Source organism: Copidosoma floridanum, unplaced genomic scaffold (assembly GCF_036245765.1).
Source record: "Copidosoma floridanum isolate Cflo_tuat_1 unplaced genomic scaffold, Cflo_Japanese_pri ptg000013l, whole genome shotgun sequence".
In the NCBI taxonomy this organism is placed as follows: Eukaryota; Metazoa; Arthropoda; class Insecta; order Hymenoptera; family Encyrtidae; genus Copidosoma; species Copidosoma floridanum.
The window spans coordinates 12,998,912-13,020,101 of NW_028321890.1; the positions used below are offsets into that span (position 1 = coordinate 12,998,912).

At 35.3% G+C, this 21,190-nt stretch overlaps 1 protein-coding gene across 1 annotated transcript in view; it reads left to right on the forward strand.

Annotated features, from left to right (window-relative positions):
- LOC149374869 (uncharacterized) overlaps positions 1–21,190 on the forward strand; it is a 44,040-nt gene that overhangs the window by 8,987 nt on the left and 13,863 nt on the right. The window contains exon 4 of the mRNA XM_089590675.1: positions 17,538–18,212. Within this exon, the coding sequence (XP_089446801.1) occupies positions 17,538–18,212 (675 nt within the window). The remainder of the gene's footprint in view (positions 1–17,537; positions 18,213–21,190) is intronic.

The following is a 21,190-nucleotide window of genomic DNA, read 5'->3' on the forward strand; positions in this document are numbered from 1 at the left end:
TCATTTTTGTACTACTTACATAAAAATTTTTGTTTTATTATTTACATTTAAAAATCTATAAAGTTTACTAATTAATCACGTAGCTTCGACTTTATCGTAAAACTATGTATAGCTTTTCAAAGACAGACAGAAAGCTTTTAGTTTAAATATAATAAAAAAATTAGTCCAGATGGAAATTATTTGATATGTTTTTCTTTTTTTTTTTTAAAATAATTCATAAAAATTTTATGGGAAGGTTCGATACCATATTGTTCAAAATATTATCAATAATAAAACTGTTATAGAAACTATACACATGGCGATAGATATAATTCGAATAAGGACAATAGAACATAAACTGAAATGAAATCTTTCACTAATTTTGATAGCATAAATGATATAATAATTTTTAGTAAAACAGTTTATTTTAGCGGCTTTACGGTTCTGTGTCTTTAGGATGCTGTAAATTTTATAAACAATAACGTGAAAATATATTTATAAAAATTAAGTTTAGAAAATTTAGTTACACAAAAAAAATGACCAATGAGATACCATTGGGGAAAAAAAACAGTAACTTGTACAAGAATCCAACATTTTTAATGTTCTTAAACCAACACTGAGAGACCCAATTGTTCATTGTTAACGTATTTGTTACCTGTTAACATAGACATGTTTAATTTTAAGCAACTATACGTATCTTTAAAGCTAACATGTTTAGTTTTGATCAACTCTTTCTTTATTGATCTGGAAGTTTAATATGTTAATAGTTAACCTATCAAGTTCATTAATACAATGCATCAGTTATCCGGAAACATATAGGTCATCTATGCAGCTAACATATTAATATGTTGACTATAAATAGTTGGGTCTCTTAGAGAAGAAACAAGATTTAACTGTTGTAACAATTAATTATCTCCACTAAGTAAGTATGATTAAAAAATAAAAATGTGGCTTAACGATGAAAGTTTCAGACATCCGATAGGATGTTTTAATAATTTCTTTAGTTTTTCTACACTTACCACAGATATAATAATAACAAAAAAGCAGTTTATAACATGAAAATTCCAGATTAAATTTAACGTACAACACTTCAATTAAACTGATTATAAAAAAAAAAATACATTCTCATATATTTATGATCAGTAACAATCATTATGACAAAAAAGTAAACATGATAAACAAAAAACAATCTCTAACATCTCAATGTGGTGCAATAATTTTATCAAAATCTTGAACACCAGATAATTATAATCATTATAAACGTCCAAATGACTTACCTAATAGTGTTCGCATATTAACTTATTTTTTAAAAAATTATCACATGACGTTGATCTGATGATTTTTCCTTTATTATTAGTTTCGGAAGATTACAAGATTTCGAGAGAGTATTAGAAAACTTGAAGACTACATCTACAGCTTTGTTTAAGCTCATTAAATATGCCCATGCACCAAAGAATTAGAATATTATCTAAAAAACACAATGGATTAAACAAAACCGTGCTAGAATTATACTATAATTCGAAGATTAAAAGTTATATTACTTGAAGATCAAGAAATTTTTTTTTTTAATTTATTATTACCAAAGTTGCAGAATCTAGTTCAATAATATGTACAAAAAACGCTCATAAATACTTTTGAAAGATCAATCAACATTTACAACATTCGCTTCATATTTCTGGTAAGAAGTTTGTTCACAGAGAATTATCTCCTCATAAATAATTGTTCATTACTCCAAGATTGTAACGACACGAACGATCAGTACAATAAGTTACACATAAAATGTCACGGATTTATAAAAATAAAAGTTTGTAATGAGCTATGGATGAGTAATGCACTTGTGATTCTTGTTCTTTCCCTTCCTAACAGGAACGGTGTTGATTCGTTTATAGGTAACGATACATCTAATTTTTTAATGAAAATTAGAAATTATAAAATGTTGTCTAATCTTTATCATACAGCAGGCAACGAGTTGTGACATGAAATAATTCTACTGTTTGTGTAAATCAGAATAAACGAGATTCTTATGTAATGGGCAAAGATAAAAGTTTAGCTAGTCAGCGGTGAAAACTTGTAAGGACAAAAACTATTTAATCCCGACGTAATACGGGCTTCAAAAACCATTCAAATTTCAAGCTCTTCTTCAAAATTGAAAGTTTGTCGAAATAGGGGTATACTTCGAGTTTTAACTAAAAAAAATCTCACGATCGATCCCAAAGATTGGCGTAAACTCGAGAAACGAAAATGTCCGACCGGCTAGAAAACAAAAAAATCCAGGCAGCCGGAAAAAAAAAAAATTAAAAAGCCAAAGCTCCAGATTCTGTGCTCGACTAGTACCCTTAAATTCCACCTGGCGCACCCACCTTCGTGTGACCCACAACACTGCGTCCGTCCACATAATTCCGCGCTCAAAGCTGTCCAGCCATCCTTATCGCGCGCAAAATGGCACTAATGTATGCATAACGATCTGGTTTGGTAGCGCGATTGCGCAACAGCGATCGGACAAGCGCGAAAACGAGAGTTACACGCACTTGTGGGGCGCGCGTCAACCTATCGGGCGTAAGAGGGGGGGGTAGTTATTTTTTTTCTCCAGCGCATATTTATCGATCGAGTGCCTTCGATGTTAGACCCGGGGCCCGTGAAGTCTCGGTAGGAGCACTAGGACGGGGGGGAAGGGTGCCGAGCTGGTCGGCGAGAAAGGGACCCGCGCCAAGGTGGGAGTCGGTATAAAGACGGGAAATGAGCGATGGCGCCGGTTAGTGCGTCTAGTGAGAGTGCCGCGAGTCTCGGCCCATCTCGTGAAAGTCCGTTGACATGAAGGTACGCTGCCGCTGGCTCACGGGCTATTATTTTTTCTACGCTTTCCTACCGTTTCTCCATACTTGTACTGCAATGTTTGTCTCTTTGCCTGTTTTTTTTACTCCTTTCGGCCGCTTCGGTATTCGAATGGGCGCGGGTGAAGTGACGCTGATCACCGATGATCTAGTGGGACCTTCGTCTCGTTGGGTTTTTGGTTCTGGTCTTCTGACGGCTAATGGATACACGTCGCAGGGATTGGGAACGGCGTTCGTCGCTCAAAGTGTAACGTTTTTACTCCCGAGAAAATTCTTGTTTGAAGGAAAATCAAGGTTTTCCCTTTGCTTTCATCTGGTATGGATTTCAATTTTTCAACTAATATCCGGCCTTTTTGCTCGTATCGCTTTGAAAGATGAACCATGAAGCTGTAACCCAACTTTTCAAGTAGTTAGCTCATAATTTTCTTTTTCCTGGTAAAATCAAAACGCATTGTCCAACTACAGATTTACTGAAATTTGGTTCAACAACTGTGATCGTATCTCTTTGACACGTTTGCCAGCACTTGTCGATCGTAAAACTTTCTAACGCGACGTTCATACGTTCAATAACCATAAGCGCGATTCAATCACCATGCACTGGAAGAAAGCAAAGTACGGTTCTTCTGCGAAAAAAGTAAAAAATAGAAAGGAAAAACCAAAGGAGCGTTAGGAGAAGTGAATATTCGCTCGAAAAACGGGAGATACCGGTTCCGAATTGAAAATCAAAGATCATGTTTGTTCAGCGATCGAGGCTCCAAAAATTCACTTTCTCGGATCGAGTCCCCGCTCGCTCCCTTCCAACCGACTCGCGAGACTTTGGATGAGCAGCCGTGGTAATGAAACACACGGTGCGCATATAAGTAAGTAGGTATACCAAAGTGTACACACACCTCTGACACGTGAAAGTTCCAAGCGACCCGTAACCTCCCGGCTCCCATCTCTTTTCTCTCGATCACCGGCTCCGCTCTTGACACCGGACCTCGTCTCGGTCAAAGTCGTGGACTCGTTGTCGAGCCTGGGAGTGCGTATATATACATAAGTCTTTCCTTCATTAATGTCACATGAACTTTGACACGTTTTTCTAACTGCACCAAGCGTTTTGGAAATATCTTGACAACATTTTACATGCGTTGGGAGAGTAAGCTATATTGCGACAGTTTGTAGCATTGAAAAAAAATTTTAATGAATTATAAAAAATAGGAATAATACTGTGGTACAAAATAGCAGATCTTTAAATTACCTTTCTATAGGGTTATTACTTACGCAGTGTGTTTCTAAATGCATTTGTTACTAAGCTGTACTAAAATACTCACGGATATTTTCTTGACATGGAAAAAAACTTGTTCTACACATAAATTCCTGCCTAATTTCAAATTGAAATACGGTTATACCGTGTTTCCGAAAAATTTCTCTCGATCACAGTTATTTTAACCTAGTTTGAGCGAGACATGAATTATGCATACACATCTTTCTTAAAAAACTGCGCCATCGAGTTAGTAAACTACTTCCGAGTGAAGTGATTTGATGTTTGATGAAATCAAATTTTAAATGCGAATGGATTATTTTGATGCAAAATTATTGATTTAGATTATGTACGATTTGTTAAAAATAATACGACGTGTTCAATTAATGCAACAGTTCGCAGTTTACGTATTCGTCTTTTTTTGCATTACATAGTGTGGCAATCCTTATATGACAAAAAATAATTGAATGCTCCAAAAATTAATGTAAAGCTTTCTTTTAAAATTCATGATTGACAGAAAAATTTCCAAACGCGTTGAAAGAATAGTTTGGCAGGAATTGATGATAATTTTCATTCAGGAAATGTCACGTTAAAAATATTTAAACATCGTATGGAATTTCGAACAATGTAATATACATTTTTATTAAAGGTCGATACTTTCGTTCAATTACGAGAATTTAATATAAAACTCAAATAATTTACGAACTCTACAAAGTAAAGTGCAATTAAATAAAGTTGCTTAGATGAATTGAAACAATTTTTGAAATTATATATTTTACTGTAAATATATATTTACCTTTTTTGAAACAGCAAATCTTGGACGAGAAAGAACTTATCAACTTAAAATCAATACAATACAAAAAAAAAATTTATAGAAGATAACGTTCTTAATTTTCTAAGTATTATCAGTAACCATTATTAACAAACGATGTATAAATGAACACATACGAGCTCATCATAACTTATAAAAATCGTGTAGGTACAAATGTTATAATAGCCATCAAGCACATGCTTCATTCTTGAAGTGTGTTCCCTATTATGGTCCCGTGTCAATAGTAAATCCTTTATTATAGAGTTAATAAAATTCGAAAATTTGTTTTTATAAAAGACAAAATTGCTTTGATGGTTACTTGCTTCGTTATGTATTCACCCCAACAATATTTTTTACAGCATTCAAAAATCATCGAACCATTAGACTTACAAATTACATTATATTTAGTTTTTGTTATCCTACTATTGAAAAATTGTACAAACATATTTTTTTTTAAACTTAATAAGAAAAGGAAGGGTATGTATTAGTTTAAATAAATTGACGAGGTGATAAAATACGTTAAAAATATCTTCAGAGTGGGGACAACCATTTTTTTTATAGTAAAATGAAAAATTAAATTTTTATGAACAAAATATTGATGTCATGAAAAGTAGTTTATAACGGTTTGTGTGCACATTCAAGGTAGTCGTTGATTCAAAAACCTCGAATGTTAATTGGTTTTACAATAACAACAGTTCAATTGAATTATTTGTAATTAAAATGTATTTAATAAGCATGTTAGAAATATTACCTATAAATACAACCACAATGATAGCATGGAACTGTAAAAAATTTTTAAATATTATTTATTTTTGGCCAGTATATAGGTACGAGATAGATATACTGAAAACATGGAAAAATGTATCAAAATTGAAATATCTTTTAAACGGCCACGGGCAATTTATCTATTTTTTTAATGTAACATTTCTATAGCTATATGAAATAAAATATCAGTTTTAATAAAAAATTAATTGTACAATCAAATAAAATGTTTGTTTTTTACGTATTTTGACAATATTTGCCAGATTCAGTATAGTGCAACTTTGAAGCCTCATATTTTCGGTTCAGCACCGCTGAGTTTTCTGAAATTTAAACAGTAGATTAAAAATAGTCTAAGGAATATGTGTTTAAAACTTTGAGAAGTTTTGTCGTCTCTTCATTTCATAAAGTACTACTTTAAATCCTAATTATTAAGTAAAAAATTTATGATTCATCAGTTACTAATAAAAGTCATTCTAAAGGGGTTATAGTATTTTGGAGTCAGTATGAAAATGTTTGCAGGATTCTGATATGCAGAGGTTGGTTCAATCAGCTAATATAAAAAAATCACTGGTGATGCATAGATTACATGATTTTTATAAGCCCATTGTATTTATAATGCATATAAGTGCATTAGCTTAGCTCATAATTAAATGAACTGAAGTCACGAGATAGCGAATGTTTAGTACCTTCTAATTGTTAAATTCAGTTCTTATACCAGAAAATAAATCTTTCTGTAAATGTCAGAGAAATTTAACAATAAAATTTGACAGTGACATAGTTCAATTTTGATTTCATAGAGCTAATTGATTTTTTGAGATGGTTGGTTAAAAGCATGTTAGAGATTACGTTGAATTTACGTACGTTTTAGAACACCACAGCTTTCTTACTCATTGCATTTTGTTCTACTTAAAATCTTACTGGGATGACTAACTTGAGAAAATTCTATTCATACTCCATGCTATGCTCTACTATTGTTTTTTCTCATATATATTTTATTCATCATGCATTTTTTAAATACGTTATTTTGCAATTACTTACACGTTTGTACACAATGTTTTCACTTGTATCATGTCTTAGTCTATTATTACTTTACATCTAACTTTACTTTGACATCATTTGAAAAGTTTATCTGCAGGTTTTGAATTTGATTATTAGTGGATATTTGTAAAAAAATTTGGAAATAAAAAATATCTAACAAAAAATATACCTACAAGTTGGAGAAGGCTTTTACTTTCTAACAGTAGAGATACAAGGTTAAAAACCATTACGTTTTGTAACGTGTCATCGACCTGATACTTATTAGCTTTTAACAAATTAGTTATGAAACAACTGATCAAAAGATTTTCGAAACCAAGATTAAAGATATAATGTAAAATGTTTGTTTTTCTATGAGAAGTGGTTTGACTTGGTACGAAGGTGTTAAAAAATCAATACATTTTTTTCGGGATAAAAGATTTTTGTTTAATATAGTACATCAGTGTATCGAATATACTGTCCTCATCAAGCCATATCTTTAGAGTTAAGCTTCTAATTTTACCTCCTATGTACCTCATCAACTTTCATAACGCTGGATATAGGGTAGTGATAGTTTACAAAGTCTGTTCGGCTTTAAAAAATGATTATATTGGTCGGTAATGTATGAAATTTTTTGTTTAAGTATAGAAGTCAAGACTAAATTTGAAAATATTTGTTAATTTACAATTTTATTCTGAAGCTATAAAGTTAAGAGAATACAATTATAACCGATTGTCGACAGAAAATTGTCTATGTACTATTGCTTCTTTTTCTTTTTTTCTTTTTTTTTCATGCATACATCAAACAAAATAAATATTTGATGGACATCGCTCTTGTATACCAAGCAATTGAATGGTTAATAAAGTAAATGTACTTAATTAAACTTTATTTCACGGTAAAAAATTAGTTTCCATGTCTAAGAAGAAATCTGTTTCTTCTTGTGTTTCAAAGTGTTTACGTTTTGCTTAAACGTGAATACGAGATACATCCATGCATTGTTTACAACTGGAAAAAACAAGAAATAATTATAAATACCGAGGATTCGATTTTTTTCGCTTTTTCTAGAACCGCTGAAGGTTAAGTATGGACAACATCCATAGGACGGACGTACGTGGACGAATATTACGCATGCAAATGGGGGCACAATTAAAAGTTTATACGAACGCAATGTTTTTCGCGAAAGTCTAGTACTCATAGAACGTTTTGGTGCTTTAATAAAAAATGAGCTGACGTGGAACAGCTAGAGCGCCTGATGAGAAAGTTAGTTTTATGTAAGAATAACGACGAAATAAAACATAAATAGAACGTTCGATCGTTTTTACGGCAGCAAATGTATAAAGGGGGCTAAAAATATGATATCGGTAATTGGTATGTGGTATTATATAACTTGATTGAAAAGAAAGGCTTTTGTATTATTCACTGTACCATTAATATGAAATCCATCAATGAGTTCCTGTAATTTAGGGAAAACATAGATGCTTTTTTTAACGTTAAAACTGTTATTCTTGAAAAATTTCTATACATTTAATGGAGAAAAAGGAGATACAATAAACGATGTTCTGTATCCGCAAGTACCTATGAGTCATTTTACGAAAAATGGATTTTTCAATAGCCAATTCAATTAAAAAGCCTATGTTTAAAAAGATTTAGTTTGGATGGAATTTTTTAAATAATAAAGAGTATTTTTCTATTAAAGTTGCCACAAAAATTAGATCATAAAAAGCTACATCTTCCTTACACAGAAAACATTGTAACGGACAAAAAATTGACATTTAGATAATATGATATGAATATGTTTTCTGAAGTTTAGATTCAAAGCAGAGTACTCTGGTGAAAATGCCTATTTGCATGCGTGTTTGTTTATGTATTCAGTCATTTCTCAGAACTTTCTCAGCTGGTTTTTATAAACTTTGGCCTTTATTTTTTATTATTTTTTTAGATGTACTTCCCACCACAACTAAAAAATAACGTTTCGAATTCAACTGTACTTTTCATTTCAAGTTTACCGATTTTTGAAAATTTGATTTTACAAATAAATCACTTTTTTACAGTTCTTATCTTTATTTTAAAATTTTGTATAATAGAAAATTTAAAAAATTGTGAAATCTTACAAGATAACGTATTTGTATGAAATGAGAAAAAATTAGGTGAGTGGAGGAAATCTGTGGGTATAAGTAGGCCATTGTATACAATCGGTCATATTTTAGGATTACATTGATGGATATCAATGAAACAGGATACATATTATCATTTAAAAATAGAATGACGATTGAATCCACTATTTTTCTTTTTATTCTAAATTTTTTTATTTGAAAAGATTGTTTTGTTTTCTTTAGGATACATCTAAGAGATCAATAAATTAAAAAATAAGGAAAAAAAAGAAAATTGTTATTGGATGGAATTTGAAAAAATAAGCATGCAAGTTTACAATATTATTGATCAATTTTTGAAAAAAATGTTTTCAACTCTTGACGAAAAGTTCTGTCAAAAATAAATTAGTCCTCAAAAAAAAGTTTTACAGAGGAAAGAGAGAAAAATAATTACTCCAATAAATTTGTAACATTTTGTATTTTGTTGTAAATGGGAAAACCACGCAAAATTCTCACTTTTAACGACGCGTGGAAGCAAAATATTGCTTTTAGTTTTTTTTTTCATCATGGGATTCTGTAAAAGTCATCAATTTTACCATTATTGTTATGTATTTTAGAAAACCGAAAAAAAAATTTCGATAACAGTCGTATGCTGTACAATTAGGTGCTCTTATATTCCAATATTCTAATGTTACAGCCGTTGGCTAGTACTGCAGGCTTATGAGTTTGTAACGTCAGTCCCCCCGATATAGCGACGGATGAAAATATTGCCGGAAATTACAAGGTACACGTGCAAGAGTGATATTTAATTTCCATTTGGTGCTACGGAATTTCGTTTTTACGATGGTTTTCCTAGAACTCATAACGCTCTAATTTTGCTCCAAGCCCGTAACGCTGCCCATTATGTTGCTAATGAAAAATTCTTTTCAGAGCAGTTTCCGAGGATCCCGTAAAATTATCAGTTGTTTTGGTCAGAAATGATAAAAAAAAAAAAAAGTATAATAAAAGTTGAAAGCTCGTTTTGAGTCTTTGTCCATTTCGGTCTTTTGAATGTGCCGATTTTTGTAAAATGACCCATACGTGCTTACACACGTCAAATTAAGTATAGGTATCATTCAACGCGAATTGCAAAGCTATACTGAAAAAAAGTCCTTGGAGTCGACAGCCACCGTAATTTGAACACGATACGTTTCGCAAGGAAAAAAAAGTACCTAGTCCATGCAAATGCAAAATTCTAATTTTCACGCATAAAAAGAAAATTAAAGTGTACTCGTGAGTCTTGGGCAATGTGCTCGTAATGATTGATAAAATACGGGTTCAAGTAATATAAATCCATAAACGAATTCGAAGTGCGTTCCAGTTTCCTTCAACCAATAGAGGTGGATAGTTTCACCATCGAAATCGACGGTATTACCCAATTAAATGGATGAAGCAGTAATTAAAAGCAGCAAGCCCTTGTTTACACAAACAAGTGGGTACTTTTGTCCAAAAATTATTTCATGTCCCCAATCACGGTGATGATTAGTCACGGTGGATGAACACTTTTTCGACAACACGAGTAATTATTACACTTTCTTGCGATTCAATTGGACGATGATTGTTCACGACCTGTTTCGGAGTTTCGTACGTCCTGTCAAGCATATCGTACAATTTTTGAGTTCGTTTCGACAAACTCAATTGTCTTTGAGTGCACAACTATAAGTTGGGGGTGGCGCAGAAGTGCAGAAATGTAGAGTGTACTTACTAGTGGCAGGTGTAGCCTAACACCGCAGTCCGTTCCATACTTTTCTATTACATATTGTTGCTAGATTTTTAGAATTACCTGTTAAGATTACCGTAGGAGTAATTAATATATAAGCCGCACGAATTTTCCTCCCTTTGAAAATCCACCCGCGTTACGCAAGTGTTGTAATAATAACACAAGAGATATTTGCAGGAATAAAGTCGTACAAGTGAGTTTTATCTGTGTAGGAATAGAAATTATTGATAAAGACTTTAGAAGATTAGCTAAAAGCCTAAAAAAAATACCATACATATACATCCACGTGCAATGATTCTCGTATTTGTCGGGGGTTGCTTGATATAACAATGCTAGACTAGCTACAGCACAGTTTTGTATTGTTAGAAACAATTTTTTTTTTTTTTTGGCTGGTATAATTTTTTTTCCATTATTCTCGACCAGAGGCACCTACTGCCCATTGACTGTGACATTTTGTACTGCATGATGAAGTTTTAAAAGCTCCGAGTGAGCCAGATTGTGGCATTGTCGACGCTATGAAACATTGCGATTTAAAAGCCCATCGTTGCCTTGACCAATCAGTACCATTTAGAGTAACGATGTGTTACTATCATTCATACGAAACGAAAAAAAGTCCATTATGCGCTTCAATTTGTCTTTCACCGAAAAAAAGTTGAGTAACAACTTTAAACGAGTTGAGAAAATTTACTCCCTAACTTCGCATTTACTTATATCGGGAAAACAAATCAAAACTGGTAGAAAATTGATGAGTAAAGCACCGCCCTTGTCGTGAGCTTCGTCGAGTATCCGTGAGTTCGATCTTCACAGTTTGTCGTGGCAAAAACTTTTTATTACTCGTTACCGTAGTTCGAGGCAATACGTACAACATCCAGAGACAGCGGCCAGCCACAAGCGCCGTAGCGAAAAAAAAAAAAAAAAAAAAAAAAAAAAAAAATAGTTTCAACAAAGTTGAGCCAAGACCAAAAACTTACGGATTCTCGAAGATTCAAATTACTCTATTACGGATCGCCTCGATCGAGAGACGATGGCATTGCTAACTTCAAAGTTCCGTCTTTGAAAACTGCCTGCCAGAGATTGCAACCAACGGAGATGAGGATGGAAAAAAACGGAACACGCGTATAAATATGATGGAAACAGCTTTAAAAGCGAGGGAAGGGCTGAGGGGCATCGCTCAAAAGGAAGGAGCTCCTCGTGCTCGCGTCGATAACCAAGTCTGATGCTCTGATTTTCCTTTTCGGCCGTTTCTCTCGCTCCGACATGCGACGCGTGTGAAGCCAAGTGCATCGGATGTCGCTCTCTTGCAATTGCGCCCCAGCACACACGCATACACATACGTATACGACATGTGCGTGTACATACACCTATGTTGAACTAGCGCGCAACTAGCCGAGCACTATATGGGCAATAAGTGCACGGTCTGCCTTTGCGCGAGTGCTCCTCCCGGCTAACTTTCACCCGCATCGGAAAGCAGCCGCTCCACTTGCCGGGTATATGCGCGAGCTACTCCTCTTCCATACTCCCGTGTGCTTATGTCGCGTCGTTGCGCGATTACATGTGTACACGGGCATGTTTCTCGACCAATTAAGTACGCACTTTGGATAAGGGGCCCGAAAAAGCCTCACCTTGGGCTGAGCTCAAGGTGTACGAATCTTTCCTCAACTCGATATTATATTGAAATTTAATTAGAATTTCTTACTGAAGAGCCAAGGATTAGAGGATTTTGGTTGCCCAATTATGTTGTAAAACATGTGACAACATAACTATATGCAGTAGCTGAATTGTTTGGGCCCACGTTGGGATCTGCGTTAAATTCAAGAAAGGGATGGGTCCACAAGCGTTTTTATAGACCCAAGGTTTTTGAATTTTTATACGAATATCCATTTGATTTTTTTTAAAAAGTTTAATTTAAAAAAAAAGAAATGCCTGGGTTTTTTAAATAGTGAGATTTTTTTAACGAAATGTTGACAAATACGTGGTGCTATACGATATTATATATGATATCTTGCATGGTATCTCCTTGTCAATTACAAATGATCTAATTATATTTTTTTAAATAAATAACTATAAAAAAACTTATGTTTATCAGGTACTACGAAAATGTATCTATTCAGTATCATGAAAAAATACTACAGCAATGTCAGTCATGGCGTCATTAATTTTAAATTACCCTCACAGTGAGTCTGTCAAGAAACCATAAAATACCTACAATTTTTGAATTAGATGAAACTTTTTCTTTTTATGAAGGTAAGTCATCACTTTCATAAAAACTGAAGCATTTACCTTTGAGATGGTGGGAAAAAAATGCAACCAAACCATAATCCCTTTTGCAAGCGTGTACGCGACACATATTTACCGATCGATGAGTTTGGTAGGACGCGAAGTCTCATCTGGAATTAGGGAACTTACTGACCGGATTTTCTCGACGGGATATCCATAGCTGCATATCTCGATGCATATATCTCTTCGAAACTCGTCCATCCACTCCCAAGTTACGCTGTGCCTAGTTTGCTATAACAACTTGAAAGCTGAGCTCCTAAACGAGCCGAAAATTTGGTGCAATGATAGACAAGCTTCGATCCATAATCGACAGTGGGATAGAAAGTTTGGGTCGTTACAACGATCTTTTCATCCACCGCAAAACTTGAGATCCTTTTTCCGATACAAGATCAAAATCTAGAAGCACAAATTTGACATTGCGGCACAGTACGCACACGTGATGTGTATAGGACTTTCATCGATACGATTAACTTGATACTATATATATATAGGTGACGACGAAATAGCTCGTTCGACCAAGTATCGGTAGTGTTTGTTGCACAATTTGTATCGACCGCTTGTATTTTTTCAACACAGGGCCCTTATTCAGTAAATGTTACTGCTAGTTACATGCTTAAGGTACGCATTGTCCCATTACTACGTGCGCGTAATAGCATCCAACGCATATTTTATCGATGACGCGTAGCGTTATCAACATACGCTTACTTTAAGAATCTATATACGCAAAATTGACGCATAACAATATAATTAACGATTAGTTTTAGTCAATGTTACCTAACAATGACTAAAATTTCTAACGCTTTCGATAACCTACGCGCCAAAGTTATAATATTTACCATTATGATTATGTTTATATAGCTACTGCTTTTTTGAATATTTACTATTACTTAAGGTGGTTCTTTCATGAAATGATGAATTATTTATCAAGTTATAATACACTACCCATTAAAATTTTAGAGTAGGCTTATGAATATAAACGCAATAAAATGAAGAATTAAAAGTAAATTTAAAACATGTGCTTTTATGGCAACTGAGCATTCCTTTACTGAAAGTTGTAGCCTAGTTGTTTATTTACTGAACGTAATTAAGTAAAAAACTGACACAATAAAGCTTACGCAACTCCAAGCATACTACCAGCCCGAAGTACATAAATTTTCACAGACTTAATCAAAAGATATTAAAATAAACACAAACATAAATTTTCGTTTCCTATGTTGAAAGCATAGGCAAGCATCAACTGCTGGTATTTTGAGGTTGAGCGCAAATTTAACATAATCATTCCTACAAACTTTTGTATCGGAAACCACGATCTAAAATTTTGAATCAGTACCTAATTTCTAAAAGAATGTTTACAAATAATCGTTTGAAATGTAAGCAGTATTAATAAATATAAATTCGATAGTCGTACCTTTGACGTGGAAGTCATGAAAGAACCACCTTTTAAGATAATTTTGTGAGGTTGCATGTTACAAGTAAATTTACCATACATTTTTTTGGTTGGTTCACTGAATTTTCTTTTTCTTTTTTTTTAAGTATTTTTAAGTCTGTATAAAAATTTCGCGATCAATGAAACTTCTCTTATTATTTTTAAAATCAAACAATTACCACTACAACTGAAACCTAATGAAAAGTAGATGGTTCCAAGGGAAGGCGCGTACGCACACGCAATGTCCCACAACGAAGCGAACCCACGCGAGAGTCGCGGGAAAAAAGATCTCGGGCGAACAATCGTCGTTAATGAGCTATCGCCGGAATCATCAATCCAAAGCGCGCGCGCACCCATCGCGATTCAGTTCGTTTTCACTGGAGCTCGGTTTGCTCGGCCGTCTTCCTGGTGAGGGGGACACCGTGAAACAGAAAACACCGCCTCTCTGTACGCGTGAAAGTGGGAATCGCCGAGGAAAAACGCCGTCATCGTTGGTGCTCTTACGGCACACGCCAACGATTCGGAAGATGGTTGCTACAGCTGCAGGAGGGGGGAGGGAACCCACGCGAGCGGTTTCACTTGCGACGAGTGACGAGATCAGAGGGGCAATTTTAAAAAACACCCCGATCCTTATCGCGGGTCCGGGAACAATGGAGCGCTGGTTTTCGCGCTTTACCTATTTTTTTGTCGTCGTCCCTCGTTTGTTCCGATGCTCGTGTGAGTTTCAAGGGTAACTCCACAGAAGACTGCGAGTGATTTATTTCTCCCCATCCTCTTGACTTCATGTTATCGGTAACATAACACCTATACTTAGAAGACTCCCCGACACCCGGAAGTTTGTCTTTTTACCTCCGTCCATTGTCAGGAATCCCGAAGCGTTACGCGTGAGATCATTAATCATCACCAGTGTCTTACACCGGTGATACCTACGCGTTTAAAACGCGGTGTAATTTTTACCACTTTCCACCGTGTGAGGTGCGACTATCAGTCGGCTATTTCATGGCAACCCGTTCCCACGACGAAATTTTACTGCGTTTGGGGTAATCGATGATTTTCCGCTGCAAACAAACGTACTTCCGTCAAACCGCGAGTTTTAAGTGTAGGTGTTGGCCCACGAGTATAATGACTTTCAAGTTTCACGTCACTTGATTTTTTTCCAGAGAGCTTACGAGCCAGTGTACTCTTGTACCAATGAGTTTTCATGATCTTTTTGTACATTGAAAAATGTTTTGGCTGTAAGTTGCTTTTTAATTTTCACGTGTGTTGTAAACGTTGTACATTATTGGCGATCCAACGCGATTACCATTATTTATATGTAAGTGAAAGTGCAAGCGAGGATCCGAACATATCATAAAAATGCTTACTCGACCAAAGAGGAGTCGTGGTGTTCGGGGAAGATTAATTTTAATGCGATTGAGTGTTTACTAGTGCCAGTCCAGATATTGAATTTTTATTTATCCCACGTGTGTCATCGAATGAATGTTACAAGTATGAGAACCGAGAGGTTCCGTAACGCTGTTTTAATGCTAAATTTCACTTGAATGGGACTTTCGCCTCCGAAACGACGTCAGAACGCGCGTAGTTTCTTTTCATCCTGAATTTCTTTTCTCACATTTTAACGAACATTTTGTCTTTTTTCGTAAAAATTTTTTACGGACCCGACGAATAATTTGATGAAAAATGTGATTTGACTACTTTGTATGTTTTAGTAGTTTACTTCCAGATGTGTGTCAATTAAATAGCTTAACAAAATTTCATTGAATGCAGCATATGTTGCGCAAACTGAATGTTAATACGTTATTCAACATAGGCCTGTATCATCACCAGGTCTCCGGAGTTGCTGTGAGCAAGGGAGTCATTCGTAATCCTGAAAAATAATTTACGGCTCAAGTGTAAGAATTACATTCCTCCAATGGGTTATATTTTAAAATGTTCGTGTATGCCTCAAATGTCGTGTTGAAAATATTATTTTCACTTTGTCAAAAGACAGTATAGACAATAACGAACACGTGAGTACATGTAACGAATTTTTCGCTCGGACGACATAGCGAGATGTAGAGTTGTCGTCCCAAGCTATACAAGTAAACTCATCCTAAATTCTCAAGTGGGTCAGAAGCTCGGCAAGAGTCCACATCTTTTCGAATCCACTAGATTGTAAAATCACTGTTTTATCTCGCAGAGAAAGTGAAACTATAATTATCCCGTATTTAAGACAGAAATAAGTATACCCACTTTACTTGGAAATTAAAAAAATAAGCGCTACTCTGTTTAGCGTATACGACAAAGTGTGACAGAGTAACTCGGACAAAAAAAAACTCGTTCTCTTTCATTAAAATTTGGCACTTTTGGGCAAGAAAAGGGCATAAAAGTCAACCCCTCGTCTTTTAATCGCGATGAAAAAAAAAAAAACCTTCATGTTTGCTATGATGTATGTATTACTATATGTACGAATTGTTGAACATGTAATGCAGAACGAAACAAAAAAATTCCCCATAATGCCCCAAAAAAAAGGTACGTCCAGTTACGCGGGACAAAAATTTCTTTTATTTAAAACTACTATTCGTGCATTTGATATGACATCATATACGTGCAATCGATTCTTCTTTAAATCATTGTATCCGACAAATAAATTTTTTTTTAAATTATGGCTACCGTAAAAGTAAAATACTTCACTCAGATTGAGATAAAGGAAAGTAATAGACATATAGCTATTTTCTTGTTTTCAAAGGTAATTTGTCGTATTATACACATATAATACTTTCTGCACGTTTTTTTACATACTTTGCCTCTAGTATAGGTACAGCTGTTGTTTTTCTCTTCTTTTCTCTTTTCTTCATACCTATATACCTCAGCTTGAGCAAGCGCATCGGTTAATCGGTTTAGTGTTAACTGTAAAAACATACCTAATTACGTACTAACATAGCTATAATATATGTCTACATATGTGAGTATAGTACCATCGTGAGGGAAAGAGAGCAAGCAGCAAACGTGCGGGAGAGAAAGAGATGGAACGGTAGACAGTAGAGTGGCACGCGCTGCAAAAGAGCGAGACGGAGCGAGAGGAAGTGTACTTATAAGAGAGGAAATTGAGAAAAGGGCTTAGGCCGCAGGGTGGGTGTGATGGCTACGTTTTCTCGTAACGGATATCCCCTCACGCGGCTGTTTACGGCCAAACATATGAAATTTCACTTCAAAAATTACTTTAAATACACACAGAAACGAGTATCGCTAGTCTGTTTGCCAAATGACCTTGAATGACGACGATCGCCGTACACACTTCTTATTCCCTAGGAAGGCCCTTTGCGGGTACCAAACAAAATGATAAGATCTCTATGCTCTTGGCAGGTACCAGCGCACCTTATCGCGGTCCTGTGGGTGGCAGTGGGCTACTCTACAGCTGAGCTCCAGAGTGCCAACGACAGCAAGCTCTCAAGGGCAGCGGAGGCCCAGCTCGAGCGGCTTGCGGGCTTCCCTCGCTCGGGCCTAGTCACCGACGGTGTCGATACTAGTGGCGCGTCGTCTGGGAAGCCGGTGCGCCAGACAGGCAGCTCCGACCCGCGGCAGACGCGCTCCAGTCCCACAAAGTCCTCGCTCCAGCCAGACGATGAGCTGCAGCTCCGAATCCCGATCGACTTTGGGGAGCTGTTCCGCATATTCAGCGACTCGAGCTCGGCAAGCCAGGAGGGGCCGGGCTCGCGGGACAAGCGCCACAAATCGAGCTTGGGGCAGGTGCAGCTGACGCCAGACAGGCTCAAGGCGCTTGACAAGTACGCCGACAGGATCATGCAGGACAAGGACGTCCAGTCGTACATGCTCGAGAGGATCAAGCGGGACGGGGCATATGGAGCCTATGGGGCTGGTGGGGGCAGCGGGTCCTTCGTCTCCGGGCTGGCTAGCCAGCTGGTTGGCAGTGTTGTTGGCTTGTCCTCGTCCGCGTCCAAGACGTCGTCTAGCTCGAGTGGCCACAGCCCTGCCCCGGTCTACGGGCCACCGGTCTATGGTCCACCGGCACATCATACGGTAAGCTTTTTGTTTATTCATCATTTTGTAGATTTGTAATAAAACGTACAATTTTCTGTTTACACGTAAATTTAACTTGAAGGTAAAGCTTGCTAGGTTCCGGGCTAAAAAAGTTTTTCCACATCGTAATTTGTGCTTGTTGATATCAGTGGGGTAGATGTAAGTGTTACTGGCGCTGCTCCAATTATTGTCAAATCTAACGTAACCTCTCGATATTAGTAACACCGCATTGTATATAAACGGACAAACCCAAAAACTAGTCAACCGTTAAAATCTCTTGCTGATTATCCCCATTGGGCTTCTGAAGATGCATTAAAATCAAGCAATAAGTGAAACATTAAGGTTAAAACTCTATTAGTCATTTTAGGTTCTTTGTGGCAAAAAATGAATCAAGAAAAACTAGGAGAAAAATGTATGAAAATTGAAGAAACAGAAGTAAAAAAAGAGCCAAGAGTAGAAAAGCAAAATAAAACTCGTATACAAAAAGAAAATGATAAATTGCAATTATCTAAAAGAGCAGGAACGAATGGAAAAGCAGAAAGCAAAATTTATTCAATAACAAAAAAAATACGTGGGAATGAACAAAAAAATAAGTTAAAAGAGGGAGTCTTAGTAAAAATTAAAAAATTAAAAAATTTGCAAGCCAAGATTGCTGATTCAAACGTTTAATTAGAAACAAGCAGCTAAAATATAAAAACTGCGTTTTTGCATTGAAGGTACGGCCGATACGAAGTATATTACTGTTATAACTACACTAGGTAGAAAGCCGGTACTGTTCAGTGCAGGGTTGGTAAAAAAAAGTATATCATTTGTTATTATTTTTTGCGATTAATGGTGTTAATTTTATCTTACAGACATAAATGTTAGATACTAAAAAGTAACATTTTTTAAAGATGTATCTATGAGTTTTACATTTACTTTGAGTTGTACATTTACATCTGAAGTGTAAATAAAAAAACGAGTAAGGCAGGTAGAGGAAAACGATAATTTTGCAATTTTTCGGCTTTTTTTGCGATTTAGAGCGCAAATTTGATATTATAACTGAAACTTAATATGTTAAGTACAAAAAAGTTGTATTTCGACGATATCTACAACTATTATGTTCAATTGATTATCTGAAATGCAAAAAAAAACGTAAGATAGGCAGAAACGACTTTCTATTATTTTTACCAGCACTTTTCGGCTCACAGGACGTGTGAGTTACATCCTAAGGTAAAAGCACCAGTACGTGAACACTTCCTAAAATTGCACCAGTAAATTGAACAGCTTGAATAAACTATTTTCAATTTAAGTGGATAAAAAAAAAAATTTTCTGATACCCTTTGATCATTCTTTAGATAAAACAAAATTAATATTTCAGTAAGTCTTTATACTCAACGAGAAAAAGATTATTCATTCGTGCAACTTGTATGAGGTGGCTTGTGAGACTGTTCAGGTACTGGTACCATTAGGTTTTACCTATGCCCAGTACTCGAACACATAAATACGATTGAAATCACTGTTAATCCATAATAATAGTATGTCAAGCCAGTCGTTATAGTTTTCATAATATGTTACCAATGAAATTAGAAAGAAATTTTTCGATTTGGTTATTTGCAATACATAATAAAAATAGAAATCAGTGGAAGGCATCTTACATAACCTCTCTCCCATTTAATTAACATGGGATGTTCAAGTACTCGGTAAAAAATACGTATCGGTACCAATACCTGAACACGCTGTTCATCTACTGGGTCATTGGTAAAAAAACTTTAAAATTAATTTATTAATTGTACACATGACCTAGAAAAACTTTTTTGTTTTTTTTTTAAAGGAAAAAATATAAACTTAGGGGCCGTACATAAGCCACGTGGTCTCAATTTCCTTGATTTTTGACCCTCCCCTCCCCTCACGTAGCTCTACGTAGCTAATTTGGAACCCCCCCCCCTCCAGGCATATGGTTTTATGAATGATTTTTTCTGAACCCCCTACCTAAAAAAAAAAAAATTGTCTGTAAAATAAAAATACTCTAGTTTATTTTATACGAGTGTATGTATATTTTATTATATTCTATCAACGGAATTATAAATATTCTATATTATAGATATCCTACATTCTATATAATCTAGTCATCCGTACTGAATGGTGAGATGAGCCACTCGCGCAAGTCATTAATGATAGGCATTGACTGATCATTAAGGTTCTGAGATTCAAGCTGGAATACAGTTTTTCGTTACCGACCGTCGGCGTATCAATAATAATTTTTCTCACTGCATATATAAATGTCACGCGCTTATTTTGAAGGCATATATCCTCGTTATACTTGGTAATTTTGAAAATCTAATTGAAATCTAATTAAATTTAAAAACCACATAGCTTGGGGTTCGACCCCTCCTCCCCCCCACGTAGCTTCACGTAGCATTTTGCTGTACCCCTCCCCCCCCTGAAGGGACCACGTGGTTTATGTACGGCCCCTTACTGGCGCAATGACTGTTTTGTTGTTATGCAAATCAGAAATTCAATAAAAATGAGAAAACAAAGACTTTATGGAAAAAGTGTTCACGTACTGATGCTTTTTAGGTGAAAATGTTTTACGTAAAAAAGTTGTATTTTAATGAGATCTACAACTTTTACATGTATTATAATCCAAAATACAAAACAAATAAGTTAGATAAGAAACAATTACGTTTTTGCGATTTTTGAGCACTTTTTGACTCACAGAACGTTTGAATTATACACTGGACGAAGATGTTAATTATGAAAAAGTTGTATTTCAATTAAATCAACAAATTGGTCTTTCATAGCAAACCTCAAAAATATCACATGACAAAGTTACAGCAGAAAAACTGGTTTTTTTTTTTTGTTTTTTTTTTCACTGAAAGTACCATCTTAAAATGACTGCCATTTTTTTTCTAAAACCGGAAATCTTGACGATTTTAAACCATCACGTTAGATATAAAAGACGAAGTTCTCTGTCAAATTTCAGCGCATCCGACAAA